Below are 15,991 nucleotides of genomic sequence, written 5' to 3'. Positions count from 1 at the left end.
CCTCTTTGGAAATACTATACTTAAAACAAACCAGAGGGGGGGGGCGATAAGGGTTGAGACTGACGTTCCTCCATCGAAATAAACTGTTCTATATAATTTATTACGTAACCTTATGAAGTGTTTTTTTTTTAATTCTTATTCTTCCTATGCTTTGCCGCCAAGGTGCATGGTTCCTTGCTTTTGGAAATTCACGTTTTTGTTAGGCCTGCACATTCTCCTCCTCCACCCAACGCCATTAATTGGAACCATGCAGCGTCGGCTGTTGACAGAGGGTCGGAAATGACTTGCAACATGTTGACCAAGGCCATTCATTCTCCTGGAGAAGGATGTTGTACTACGACGAGCTGTGTGGATGTGGGTGTACTGCTCAGTAGAGGAACAACACGCACGGTTCAATCAGACATTAATTAAACCTCCGTCTGGAATGGATGCATCTTCGGAATCAACGAGCTGCCACTCGTATTTTTCTATTATGTTAATTCTAATTGTTCTCAAGCGCAGAAAGGACAGAGGTTTCATGTACACTACAGCAGTGGTTCTCACCCTGGTGTCCCCAAGTTATTTTGGGGGTCCCCAGATGATTTAATATTTAACATAACATTGTTTTCTCACTCAACAGTAAACACAAGTGTATACTAGAGGGTATATCCACATTTCTATAGTGACAATTTAAGATCTTTTAATACCTCTAAAATGACAAATGAAACATTGGCCAAATTGTCAATTATTATTGGCAGAAATTGTGAAAATAGCAGATCTACATGCATGCTCACATGCAACGCGTTGTGAGCATGTAGATCGGCTATTTTCACAATAGAACCGTGTTATACAAAATGTAATGCCTCCACTCTTAGTGCTCGTCAAGGTGGCGTCAAAGAGTTGAGAACCAGTGCACTAGAGTTGAGAACCAGACCTAATTAAGTTAAGCATTTTAACTATCAATCTGCCGATTTGATAGACCTTCATTGTGAGCGGCTGACTGACCGCGTAATGAAAGAGTGTTATTCCCTCAAATGGAATGTGATATTATAGCTAGAATGATATAGGAATTAGCTGGCCCGCATCGCATGCATGTCACCATCGGTGGATACAAAATTAGCATGCTTATTCATTTATAAACCCCTTGCAACTTGTCCTGTTGTAACTTAAGGCCAGAATAGGCCTATATGCGCCCTCATGTGTGACGTGCCAACATGCCATGCCATTTAAAGGAGTAGTCCACCCCCAAAATGACTTTTCTTCTATTGATTACTCACGCCATGGAGACTTGATTTTTTCCCCCGTATTCCTAAGACAATAATTTGATTACAACGAATTTACCCCCATTGATTGATTCCAGAATCAATGGGGGTAAATTTACTATATTCGATGTTTTGTCTTAGGAATGCGACAAATACAAAATAATATTACTGAACTCAAGTCTCCATATAGTGTGAGTAATCGTTAGAAAAAAAGTAATTTTGGGGTGAACTACTCCTTTAACACCTTTCAGTCACTTATTTCTGAAAATATTGAACATGCAAGTCTATTTAAACATGTAAATACTATGTGAATGCAGCTATACGCATTTTCCGTCTTCTGACTGCAATAGCCAAGATTTCCCAATAAATGTTTTCAAAGACTCCTTATAGCCCAACATTGTGCTATATTCACCCACCTTTTGTAATCCGTCATGATCAAAAAATGAATGGTTATGTTGAAATATTTCTATAAGGACAGGCCTTGATTAAATTAGATATTGCCACAGCTGTAAAAAATAATAATAATACAAAATAATAATACAGCAATTAACCAATACTATATCGACTATTGGGAGCTCTTTGAGTCCTCTTGATTCACCAGTACCTTTATGGCGCCATCTAGTGAAGAATGTGTGTCAACACAGTGTCCCTGTTTAATCAATTGCACTTGATACAAGCAGGACAAGCAGGATGATTGGCAGCAGACTTCACGTGACTTCATTGATTCTATTCTATTCTATTCTATTCTATTCTATTCTATTCTCAGTGATTCTCAATCCCCACATTATTTTGGGGGGTCCCAATATGAATAACTTATAAAAAAAAACAACTTAAATGTGCAATGTTGTTTTCTCACACCACTGTAAACAAACCAACATAAAGTTTAAGTGTATAGAGGGCATCTGCACATATTGATAAAGTGACAATTTAAGGACTTTTTACCTCTGAAATAACAAATGAGAAATTGGCCAAATTGTCAAATATTAGAGGCAGAAATTATGAAAACAGCAAATACATGCTTGCTCACAACGCCTCGCAAGTGTTGTGAGCATTTTAGAACCGTGATATACAAAATGTAATGCCTCAACTCTTGCACATCAGGGTGGGGGGGTCCCCGGTTCAAATATGATTATTTTGAAAAACCACTGTTCTATTCTATTCTATTCTATTCTATTCTACTCTGTGCAAGCTTATTGGCGTGGTTCAATAAGTAGACAACTGTGTTGCTAAATCTATATTCCATTCTTCTATCATGATCCCTTTGTTCTGTTCTGTTCTGTTCTTCAAAGTCATCATTCCTCAAGTATGTCAGCGTAGATATTAGAAACAGATCCTCTGTGCAGAGATCACACTGAGCTCTATTGAATGCTCTAACTTCACAATTTATTCATAGCCTAATAATGGGCATAGAACGTAGGTGTTCAATAGTATAATATTCCATTACTATCATCTATATAGGCCTAAAGCTATAATGTAATTACAGATGTGGTTCCAGTAACATTGCAAACTGAAACTTTGTTCACTGCAGTGTCAAGACAAATAAGGATTTTGACCAATGGTAATTTATTAATTTGATTTTCAACAATGCTATGCCCTTAAGTTGTTGAGCACATACGGATCTGATTCTTTCAAATAATAGGCTTTAAGATTTCGTTGCCAAAACAGATTTTCTTAAAATATAGGCCTAATAGGCTATAAACAAAATCTACAAAATAGGCATAGATAATGCTCAATCTTTCAATCCATGGATTCTTGGTACATGGTTAATACTGTTTCGTTTTTAATGCGTATAGGCCTATATAAACCATTGCAAGTTGATGTCATTTATTTTGCACATTATGTAATTAATCCAAATGTTGCAGACAGTTATAGCATAAACGTACATTATAACGGTGTCAATTCCGTTCTGAGGCTAATCAGACAATCCCGCATATCAGCTGTATTTTTCATTTGTGTCAAATTGCAGTCCCTGCAGAGTTGAATCTAAATTAATTAATGATTTAATTGCGTTGTGTAGGCCTACGTTGCTCAGTATTGCCATCCCTAATATTTGTATCCATTTTGTGAGACTCGCTCGAGTGAGAAGTTCTGAGAACACCGGCCTACTCACATACATAGATACCTTTTTGCATCTGCTGTGCGTTGAAAGTCGTCACAGCCTCACAGGGACATACCATTATGTCTGACTGAAACCGTTGTATTAAATAGGCTTTTGCGCTATTTGAATTACGCGAATGAATTCGCAGGACCGACGAATTTTCGTCCGCAGTGCAGGCCCTTTATCACATTAGGGCGATTGGGCGAGGGGGGGGGGGGACAATGACTAGGCTTATATTTTGCCAACATCACATAGATTTGAATATCTAGCCCGTTATGTCTATAGCCTATATGCTCATTTCCATAATGTTGTTTGTTTTGGCACTGTCAGGAGACACAGACTTGCAGGCAGTGTCATTCTATACTAGAAGGCCTGCAATGCTCGTGGTGGCATCTAGCGTTGAGAAGGTGTAATAGACATGTGTTGCCTCTTGTATAAGGTCTGCCCCAGATCTTTACCACTTTCAACCTGGACTCCCTATTTTGGGCATATCTTGCATTGTTTCTTTATTATATAATATATTATTAAGTTAATTATGAAACTTGCCGAAGTGTTGATGTTGTGATCGGCTGGTAAGGTTTGAATATAAGAATGCGTTTCAACTTTCCTGACTAATTGATTTTTAATGGAAAGTTTAAATGTTATGAGACTTCAAGACCTCTGACTCTTTTGAAAGAATAATTATAAAGGATGACAAATCAACATTTTAATACACATAGGCTATACACTCCCATACAATTATTCCATATGGATTTATATAATCATTAATTATAATAAAAGAATAAACTGCTCTAAATATATACTCAATCAAAATAAAATGCAGCTGAAAACAAACAGACAGTCCTATCTGGATTGTAATTGCAACCTAACCTAACTTAAATTATTACTTATATTACTACAATATAACTAATGAACTAACAACCAACACGGACGCGTCCCCTAGTGTTCACTATTTTGGACATAATAGCCTCTGTATTGGGAAGCGGCCCTAATGTCCACTCTATTATTTCAACTATATACTGTAACTTGTTGTTCAGAGTATCATTTAGAGACCAGTAATTGGAACTCTTCCACAATGTGTGACGCACATTGGATCAGAGACAGTATTTCATATATATATCTGGGTTTAGGCCTATTAGTTATAGGCCTAACATAATTCGGAATTCGGAGTGGAGTCTGTTGTGAGACCAATTATGAACAATGCCTATGTCACCATACCGGGTTATAACACATTTGGACACCTATGCTATGCATATGCATGTGTAATATCACTGGACACCACACATACTGTTTAGTTGCATTATATATATATATATATATATATATATATATATATATATATATATATATATATGGCGCCATATATTCCATTTTACACTATACCTAATATCAACCATATGCTATTATACCATGTTATTATATAATTGCGTCATTACAGAACTGCTTCACTTAGAGATTCTCTTGATTTAAGCCTATTTCTTTATGACTTGGGTTCATATTAACTCATACGAGGATTTCAAACATTTGGCTCAAACCACAATAAGCACTCTCTCTCTCTCTCTCTCTCTCTCTCTCTCTCTCTCTCTCTCTCTCTCTCTCTCTCTCTCTCTCTCTCTCTCTCTCCCATTCATGTTGTTTATGCAGCAGCTCCGGATCCGGATGCATGTTGATGACGTCACAGGTCACAGTCAAGATCCTCTGGCGTCTGGCCTTGGGGGGCGTGTGTGTGTGTGTGTGTGTGTGTGTGTGTGTGTGTGTGTGTGTGTGTGTGTGTGTGTGTGTGTGTGTGTGTGTGTGTGTGTGTGTGTGTGTGTGTGTGTGTGTTCCATTATTCAACTGCAGGGCGTGTTTTGTGTTATGTAATCGTATGAAAACACTGATGGAGCTTAATGCGAAATTAATACTAAATTGAGCTATTCAAAGATATATAAGTGATAGGGTTAAAGCTGCTCTATAATCTGACAGAATCATATATTTCTATAGAGTGTTTGTTCAATAACAGGATTCTCCTCATCTCTCCATGCTTTTTAATAAACAGAACATACATTTCAGTATTGGTGGCAAAAAGCCAGCCAATCAGGAGAGTATAACCATTTGTGTTCCATACCAATTTTGTCTGCTTATTTCTTTGTGTCATCACTCCCAATTTCACTCTATCCTGATTGGATAAAATTGGTATCCCCACCTGAAAATGTATGTTCTGTTTATTAAAGAGCTTGAGAGACTTCCTCTACTCCGCTAAAACACTCTGAGCATCAGAATATACATCTATTTAACCAACCTTTTTTTAACCAAGTTATGCAGACAAACAAATGTTATAATTATAATTGTACATTCTTTAGTTTACTTCTATTCGTGTCAAGTATGTGTAGCACCATGGCTCATTTGTAAACCATCTGGTTCCATAGAACAATTCGTAAACAACTGAATCACTGATCTATTTGGTTTGTCGTTAACTCTTTATTGTCCGTTTTGGAATCCATACATTCATACATATTCTGCTTTGAGTGAGTATTATGAACTGTATCTAAACCGAAGATTTTCACATAGCCTACAGTAAAAAAAAAAAAAAAAAAAAAAAAACTAACTTTACTACAAAGAGTGTACAAATTGGACCACGGAGCCTTAAGGGGTTTACTGCTATATGGTGATTGTGAAATGACAGGAAGACACTTATAGCTGCAGGCTATTCTTCGTGGAATTCGCAAGAATTGACAATTTGATTTGACAAAGATTTGACGTTGGTTGCGTGCATAAATCTTATTCGGACATTTGGATATTTGCATGAATTTGTTTAGAATAATGTGAGGTGTTATTCAATAAGCATAGCAAATGTGTTAGTCTATTAGGCCGGGCCAACAGGCTCATTCGGAACGGTAGCCAGATAAGACGACCGCTTTTCAAGTCGCCCTTAATCGCAGAAAAGTCACTCGGGAAGTGTCGACCCCCAGTCTAGGAAATCACGACCTAAAAAATTGGAAGTGTCACCCCCAGTATAGGGAATCCCCGACCTCAAGAAAATCAAGAAAATTGGAAGTGTCACCCCCAGTATAGGGAATCCCCATTCGCTAAAAGCCTGGGTGTTTCTTATTCATACTAACAACATGTCATGTTTAAGGCAGTGGTGTCTTGAGAGATTAGTCTAGTCTATATCTAAACTCAAAGAACAAAAGTAGCCATTTCTATTATCGTCGTTGTCGGGTGGGAACCTTGTATGTCCAAAACCGTTTGTTTTGTATTTATCATTTTAAAAATGATTTAAACTAGAGGCTTGTGTGCTTGTAGATCGGCTGTTTTCACTACTTTTGTGCAACTGCCTTGTATGATGAAGCAGGGTTTTACAATGTACAAATTTGAAACTTGGAGATACGAGGTTTGACAGGTTTCTGCTCAACAGTGACGTTATATTATGCTCTTTTCACTTCACAGTTCATGTACAACAGCTATTATGTAAACATTGTGTACATTTTTCAAAATATTTTTGATAGGCTCCAAATCTGCCTTAATTAGAAAAGTCTATTATCATGGAGGCAGAAACACATCTGAAGACTAGCCTATAGCATTTGGCGAAATTCATAACCACTCCACTGCTCTGTTTTCAAGAACCTTTTAATATTTAGCAGGCCTATTTTATTTTGTTTGTATTAGTTCAATATTTTAACTCACCAAACAAAAATGTTAAGCCGTGTTCAATGCTTAACATTTATTGGGGTTGTTGTTGTTATATAGGCCTAGAAGGCCTAGAATGGTATATGAGAATCCGACCCTGCACAGTAAAATGTTAATGGACTGTCTCTGAACTCTCAAAGTTAAGGATTTTACTGTGTATTCTGCCTTAATCACTTGACTCCCCCAAAAGACAAGGCACACCCGACCAACAAACTATACCTGCAAAAAAATGAAAATTACTCGAAAAATGTTTAAAATGATTTGCATTTTCTACAGTCCTTTCGTGACAAATAGCTAAAATAACAGATCTTGCATGCTTACATGCTTGCAATGCCTGAGCTTATGTGGATTTGCTATTTTCGCTTTTCTGATAGACGCCGGGCCCGGGGTTATATGTGCATGCATGGTCAAATTAGCCTGCTCACATTTCTCGCTCTTTTCTTTTGACAAGATAACTGCAACTTAACATTGGTCAGTTGAATAATTGTAGTTAAACTATAGGCCTATACTGTGTTCTTAACTTTGACCATGCTATGTTTTGTCTGGAAGGCGAAGGGCTAATTAGGCCTATTTCAGGCTGCTGTGTTTGTTTGTTTTTGTTTGTTTACATACGATACGAATGAATCGAAATATAAAATACAAATGAAATGTCACCTATATATTGGTCATCTAGGCGACATTTCAAAAACTATTTCGAACACCCCAAACAGACCTCGGTCTACTTTCCTTGTGCTTTTGCGTATTATAATATCAAAACATATCTTAATAATATAGTCTAAGATTGCAGTCATGGAAAAGATACGGTTTAGCTTAGGCTATATTCCATTCGGTCAGATATCATTTAGTAAAAAAAAAAAAGACAACCGAGCTATAACAGCTTGAAGATCTGTTATTTTCGGCGAGTGACACCCTTGGCTTGCAGGCTACTACGTGAGAGTAGCCTATAGGCTATAAATTAGGAAGAACCACAACACCTGTGTTTCCAGCAGGTGAGAACAACCCATCTATAGCTAATAGTCCACCACAGGACGTTAGCTTATATCCTGCTATGACAGATGCATTTCGCACCATAACCGCTCTCTGCATCAGCACCAAATGCCCAAATATCTCATGTGGTCATACTTTAAGAAGCGATGACAAATGGAAAATAAATTCGGCCTAGTCTAATCTGCACATGCGTAACCTGCATATAGAATATCTTTTGCCAAACATAGAACAAGCTGTGAAACGATAGTGCAAATGCCTGTATAGATCCACTACTCCGCTTCATTCAGAAATATACGCTGATTATTGACAGCCTGTAAACAGGCCTAACACGTCTACATTAAACGTTATCAACACTGTGGTGTTATATGTACTGGCTCATAATTGCGTGCTTCGTCACGGCTGCGAGCGTCACTAATCATGTTCACAGTACAGTCGGCCTCATCCGGCCCACATGCGGAGTATTACACCATAGTAAAACACTGCTGTATTGTTGGAAAGTTATGAACCGAGGAGTTTTGCTTTTATTTCTTTTTTCTTTTCTTTCCCCATGAAAAAATATACAGGCTATATGATTATATTACCCAAGCGCATGTGTAATTCTAACCTTTGACGCACCATTTAAACATAGGGGTTCCTAGACTTAGTGTGTGACTTATTCGAGAAAGCAAAACGTATTCTACTATTTACTTTTCACGCCCACGACAAAATGCCTGCCACGAATAATAATCCTTGCCTTTTAACGTCCGCCCTTTAACGTATCATTGAAACACAATTTCCCATATAACGGACATGGCGCAGAGTTGGTGTAACCCTACTCATCCGAGAAGTCAACACGTATGGTTCCACTGAACTTCTCAAATGGTCCAACACAGAAAATCCAGTGTTAGTTTAAACTCTTGGGAGTATACAAATGGACTCTTATGTGCCATGTCGCGGGCCCACTGACATTTGCCTAAACACATGTGTCGTAGCCAACTAAAGCAGGCATCTATATAGCCTTTCTTAAAGTTGTCTTTTTGTTCAGTATGGGTTACATTTATAGGCAATACCACCGCATTGCGCCACATGGCTAATGCATGGCTAGGCCCAGGCTATATCAGATTCATGAAAAAAGTTCAAATTTAGCGGCAGGACAAAAATAGAAGAAAATGCTTAAATAACAATTAGTCTGAATGTAGAAATAATTAGCTCATAATATAATATTAGATCATAATATCTAAATAATTTAAAGAGCGGTCTTGTTCCGGCCTGGCCTATTACGTTTCTATACGCTGGAATAAAGGTTGCCGATCAAACAAATGCGTAAGTATCGTCATATCTTTCGCAATCTGCTTAGATTGCAAAATGTCCACTCTGACCCTTTCATGGAGAAGACGCAAAGTAAAGAAAAAAAATCGATCGCCGAACTGAGTGCTTTTCCATCTCCATTCAAGGCTATAGGCTCAAGGTCTCTTTGAAGGGGTTAAGGTTAGGGTTAAGGTGAGGGGTTGGATTTGAAGTCGGCTTTTTACAAAGTTATGGTGCGTTGGTTTGCCAATTTGGCCAGAAAGTAACAACCGTAAAGTTGTGAAATGTATATAAGCCTACCTCATGTTCTGCTCTTTGCGCTTTTCTATATGATTTGCGGTGTTGCAAGTAGCCTAGACTATACATGGACGGACAGTTGCATATCATCACTCAAAAAATGCTCTTACCCAAAAATGCAATTAAACAGTGTTTCAATTGATGTTTTAAGCCCTAGCATTGAGGTAAAAATATCCCCTGTCAAATTTTCCTCTCGGGATAGCCTTGGACTGGTCTGTGTTCTTAAGTCACTGGCTCATATATAGCCTCGGCATCGTTGAGGCGTATCTGTCAGTTTGTGCCCATGGTCACATGGCTTTCGCCCTCAGGAATGGATAGAGATGGATCTCCCACGTCAGCTTACGTCTAAGAAATTGTGCTCCCACTGATCTGCCTCAAAGTGGCTGAGAGCGCAGCGCCACGGAGGAACTATGCGAGGATTGATAGACGCACGGCATATTACTACAGAATATGGATTTTGATGAGCGAATCCCCGGGTCTAACATGTATTTGCCCAGCAGCTGCACGTATTATGTCTCCGGAGCCGACTTCTCAGGTCTCCCTCATTACTTAAGCCAAAGCCAGGCTTCTTGCCCTATGACATATTCCTACCAGTCCTCTCTGGCACAGGTACCGTCCGTTAGAGACGGGGCTTTTAGAGACTATGGCATTGATAGCTCCAGTAAATGGCACCACCACAGGGGCAGCCTGTCGCACTGCTACTCAGAGGACTACATGCACAGGGACTGTATGACAAGCCAGCCCTCGCTGGGGGAAATACTCGCGAAAAGCAGCTCCGGCGGCGGGTGCCACTCCAACCCCAACCCGGTGTCCAGCTTCTATGGCAGCAGCGTCGGGAGAAACGGCGTGCTGCCACAGGCGTTCGACCAGTTCTTCGACAACGCGTACGCGAGCGCAGAGAACACGCCGAGCGACCACTCTGAGGACAGACACGCCGCTAAATTAAGCCCTGCTCCGGCTCCGGGTTCAGACACGTGTCGGGACACGGAGGAGACCACACGAGGTGAGGAAAGCTGCTGCAGCCCCAAGTCCTCCTCCGGTAACAATGACGAGAAATGCCCCAAAAGCAGCAGTAAGTATGAGCCTACAACCCGTTGTACAGCGCAGCTAGTTGTAGGCATGGAAGAGAAAAACTAAAGGCGCCGCTGTTATAAAAGGTTTTTATAAGCTGTTTTATAAGCATATATAAGATTTATAGAGGCCCCGCAGATTTACCCTATAACAAAAGTTTGTTATAAACGACAAGATCACGTGCTTGGGATTGAAATTGGCCGTGAAGACGCGGGGCCACATATAGTCTGCAGACAAGGCTTCAACCTTTCTGCTGTGTCTTCTGGTTTATTGCTCTTTAATTATTATAACCCAAACATATCTGATAAACTATTGAAAACAGTAACACCAGTTGTATTATGGTATTTACAATGTCATCACATCAAGTTGAATATTTCCCAGTCCACTTGGTTCTATTTTTATAGGCTTGTGGAGACTCTAGAAACACATGGGCGGCAGAGCTTTAAGCCAGTTTTGTGTCATAATTTGTAGCAAAATCGCTGGATTTGTAGGGCGCGATGCAACGATTTATTGCTATAAAAAGAAGCATCGATTTGGCTTCGGTTTCTTGAGATACAAACATCCATAGCAGTAATACCAGATATTAAAACAACACAACACTGACTGAACACGCATGCTGATTATTGCAAATTATTTGATACATTAATTTGAGATGCATGCAAGTGAGCCCTATTCATATGATGATTGATGTTTATAGGCTATACGTTGTTACAGATCTACCTACATACCTACAATTTAGGTTAAAGGTATGACTATGTAGGCTAGTTTATTGTTTCCTATAGTTTTATGGTTATTGTTATACAGATAGCCTACACTTATAGGTGCAGTTATATGGTTATTGGTCTATAATTGGGCCTATTCTAGACGTTGTTTGGCTGTGCAGGTTCCGCCAATTCCAAACATTCGCAGACCATTGATACTTGAGCATATCCCTACACGTTCAGAACATGTTGAGGACGTTGTATACTTCTTCAGGTGCTTTGTTGTTTACAAACACACGCAGGCCACCTGTGGTAGTATAGGCCTTAATGCAACACCTGAGTTCAGCAAGCGACACATCTATAACCAACCTATACCTGTCATGCACACTTCAAAACAATGCGTATTCATTTCAAATGAAAGTGATATGATATGAAACAAAATACCAGTAAATTCAAGAAACTGGCGTAGGCCTATACATACATATAAAGCGTTTCAGATCATGCTGAGTCAGATTCTAATTACTCTTGGGATTTTGCGAAAGTTATATAGGTGGGTCGGGACCCCCCAGGGGGATCCCCAAATTATTTGGGACAAATTGTCAAATATTAGAGGCAGAAATTGTGAAAATAGCCGATCTACATGTTCATTGTGAGCATGTAGATCGGCTATTTTCACAATAGAACCGTGTTAGACAAAATGTAATGCCTCAACTCTTAGTGCTCGTCAGGGTGGTGGGGGTCCCAGTCCCACTCCCCACCCAGTTAAAATATGATTATTTTGAGGTTCGCGGCCTGAAAAGGTTGAGAACCACTGATAAGGCTACTGTAGCTCATTTTTGTCGCTTTTCAGCACATATTTCTTAAGCCTCTATCAGAGTCCAGGGTGAAGAGCTATTCACTTCACCGCGTTGTAGTTTCTTAGCTATCACCTATATCTTTGTTATGTATTATTTTTAGGTGATAGCTAGAAAACTACACCGCGGTGAAGTGAATAGCTCTTCACCCTGGACTCTGATAGAGGCTTAACACTCACAGTTGAGTTCAGATGTACACTCACTGGTTTGCGCAGTGCACGTATAAAATGCGTTCTGGCTTTGCCTTTGTGTTTGCAGGCGGACAGCGGACGCGCAAGAAGAGATGCCCGTACACCAAGTATCAGCTCAGGGAACTGGAGAGGGAGTTCTTTTTCAGTGTTTACATCAACAAGGAGAAGCGAAACCATGTAAGGTGAATTTGTAAAGAAATGCACAAGCTAATATGTTATTGTGATATGGGTTTAGACACATTTAAAGCTTAAAGGAGTAGTTCACCCCCCCAAAATACAAATTTTCTATCAATATTGCACGAAACTGAAATAATTGATTTTTTTTCTTTTTCTTTTCTTTCTTTCCATAAGCTTTCCAGACAGCTGAACCTAACAGATCGTCAGGTGAAGATCTGGTTTCAGAACCGTCGCATGAAGGAGAAGAAACTCAACAGGGACCGCTTACAGTATTACACCACGAACCCTCTGCTGTAAACAAACACTGAACAAACTTACAGACATGGACAGGAAAACATGGAAAAAAACAAACACACAAACAGACAGACAGACTACGGTGGCATGCTTTCTTCCTGATGAGGGCCATATTGGACATTTCACCTGAGGCCAAAAAGACGCATTCTTTTTTTTTATTTTTATCAATTGTTTATTTTCTGACTTAAAGGAGTAGTTCACCCCAAAAATGTCCTTTTTCTATTGATTACTCATGCCATGGAGAATAGAGTTCAATAATATTTTTTGTTTTTTGTCACATTCCTAAGACAAAAATTTGATTCGAGTAAATTTACCCCCATTGATTCCGGATGCGGAACAAATGGGGGTACATTTAGTGTTATCACATTTTTGTCTTAGGAATGCGACAAAAAACTAAAAATATTATTGAACTCTACTCTCCATGGCATGAGTAATCAATAGAAAAAAAGGCATTTGGGGGGTGAACTACTCCTTTAAGCCCTGTTTCAGAATGCGAAAATGCTCACATGGTATCGCATTGTAGATCTGCGATTTTTTTGCCAAAAAGAACAATGTGTTTGTGGGGTTCCTAATGGACATGCCCATAAGGACGCCAGGCTGAAATGATGTTTAAACTAAGCTGTATTATTTAAGGAATATTATTTGGTATAGACGCATTTGGTTATTATTGTTATTATTAGAGGAAATTATTTGTTGTTGTTGTTGTTGTTGTTGTTGTTGTAGTAGTATTTTCGCACGCCCCCTGCACCAATCAGCGATGGAGTCAATCCCCAAATTCAAAGTCCACGTGGAAGGTTGAAGGATCAGCCTATAGCTTTCAATTGTTTGATGTAGGATATATTAGTACAAAGATAACATTATTCTGCACCTGTGTTCTCGCCACATTATGTTTGGTCCATTTTCCCCTAAAAATGAAATTTGTTGCCGCAAGTTTACGCTCGCACAAGAACAAGTAGCTATAGAAATAATAATTTTACGGATTATTTCGTCCCCTCTTTTCACGAATCATTCAATTCTTTGTGAAAATACAAACATTTCTGAAGTCTGATAAAATGGTTTGTGTGCTTGTGAATTACTGATAGAACTGGGCTATATAGGCGGCCTATACCGACGTTAATAGATGCCCTATTATTGATGTAAGGTGAATTGAATTTGTAAAAAACAATGCCCAAGCTAATATGCTTTTGTGATATGGGTTTACACACCTTGTAATCTTTGCAAAGATTTAAAGCTTAAAGGAGTAAATATTACCACGAAGCCTTGAAATAATGGAGATTTTAGTTTTTGTCGCATTCCTAGCCAATTGTTCGATGACCAGTGGACTCAAAGTCTCCTTCTGACTTGTCTCCTATACTGACCGATGACCCAGTCATCAAATGATTGGCTTAATGCGACAAAAACCTAAAAATCTCCATGAATTCAGACTTCATGGGCTGTGTAGTGTAATAGTGTAGTGTAATAATAGAAAATGAGTAATGTTTGGGGAGAACTACTCCTTATAAAATGACAAATAGGCTTAACCTCAAATCTGAACATATATGGCCTATATATACTTTGACAGGCTTATCTAACTTAAACGTACAAAAAGCGCAGATCTAGACCAAATATAGCCTGTCTAATCTTATATTTCCGTGCATATGCGGCGTGCGTCGTATCAAATGTGTGATATATTGGCCTCTCACTTTTTATTTCCATTGACTGGAAACCAGATCTTGCTACAATCATTTTACAATCATATCCGTTACAAAGACTTGAAGGACATTCATTTATATGGAGGGCAGTGTGTGTGACTTTGTCCAGGCAAGTCGTGACTTAAGTTGAAATGCAGCGCTTAAACATTTGACCAATGTCGCGGTCTACGGCCTCGATGGTTGTTTGTGAAAAGTTAAATGCCTACTCAAATGTGCCCATGCATCCACATGATGCCAGCACGCGTTGGTACAGTCAAAAGTAGAAGAAAACGCCAATCTTTTATAGGCCTACTGCTAGTACACAAGGGGGACAAGGGCATGTAATACTGATGCCTCTCATCCCGTCCATCCTGTGTTAAGACGCGCAGGAATTCCACTTTGATTGTGGCACACACATCCTCCCAGTTGCTCCAGCTACTTGGCCATAAAAGTGCGCATTCGTCTGGAGCATTTGGAGTGTAGTGCAATAAACTGTCTGAGAACCAAGGTTATTAACTGTGACTAAGGGGCCGAAAACAACGGCTGGAAGCACTGAAAGCTTGTGTCCACGGACCTTCCGGCGTCATTTGTTTCCAGCATCATACTGTGGCGGTAGGGATAGAAGGAATAGTATAGCCTATTCAGCGTTCTGCCATGCGTTGCACTGTCCGTGGTTGCTTGTTGTTTCGGGTTGTCTCCACTGGGTGGCGCTCCTCAGATCCAATGTCATTGCCGTGAATTGCAAAACTGCAAGCATGGCTCATCCAGCATCAACATAATCACCACCACGACTAGGCCAGAGGATTTCACTGTTCAGGTAAGATTAAACAAAATGTATAAGCTCTGGTGTATTTCACTACTAAAACATGACTTGATGACATCTTGTGACATTTGGGCAGATTTAGGCCTATGTTGGAGAAATGGGCTATACTTAGTACACACTGGTACACGGATAGGCTATTACCTAATTTCCTGAAAAACTATTGATTGAAACATAACTCTATATCCTAATTAGACTGATATCATTAATATGCTAATTTTAAACATATATGCTGTCTGTAAAGGCGTTAGGACATGGTAATAGTTTACAAACATGTAAATAGCCTATATATGGGCTATTTGACTAATTTATTGCAACAAGTGTTCTTAGGATATCCATATTATGGATAGGTATACTGTTCTACTCCAAAACGTATACATTTAATCTCTACGGCATACAATGTCGAATAGTGGCTAACACAATTTAATAATGACATTGAACTGCTTATCCAAGTAGAAATACTATATCCTGCACATGGGTCTAATGTCAAAGTAGGCCTATAACCGCTATACAATAACATTGATAACATAATAATCAGATTTAACTGCTAATCTAAATATAGGCCAATATATTGTGAATAAAATAGCTTTTGGGGTGAGAGAACAATATTCTATATAAGGCCTATAGCTAGATG

At 39.1% G+C, this 15,991-nt stretch overlaps 1 protein-coding gene across 1 annotated transcript; it reads left to right on the top strand.

The window, feature by feature from the left end:
* Positions 1 to 10,029: 10,029 nt before the first annotated feature.
* hoxa11b (homeobox A11b) lies at positions 10,030 to 12,870 on the top strand (the record flags this gene model as incomplete). Its single annotated transcript, XM_080751858.1, has 3 exons — positions 10,030 to 10,651; positions 12,464 to 12,573; positions 12,748 to 12,870. The coding sequence occupies 3 exons, from the start codon at positions 10,030 to 10,032 to the stop codon at positions 12,868 to 12,870; spliced, it is 855 nt and encodes a 284-aa protein (XP_080607984.1).
* Between the last annotated feature and the right edge of the window lie 3,121 nt (positions 12,871 to 15,991).

The sequence above is a fragment of the Nannobrachium achirus genome, assembly GCF_963921795.1.
Source record: "Nannobrachium achirus genome assembly, chromosome: 2".
In the NCBI taxonomy this organism is placed as follows: Eukaryota; Metazoa; Chordata; class Actinopteri; order Myctophiformes; family Myctophidae; genus Nannobrachium; species Nannobrachium achirus.
This window is presented reverse-complemented; position numbering and strand designations above follow the sequence as displayed.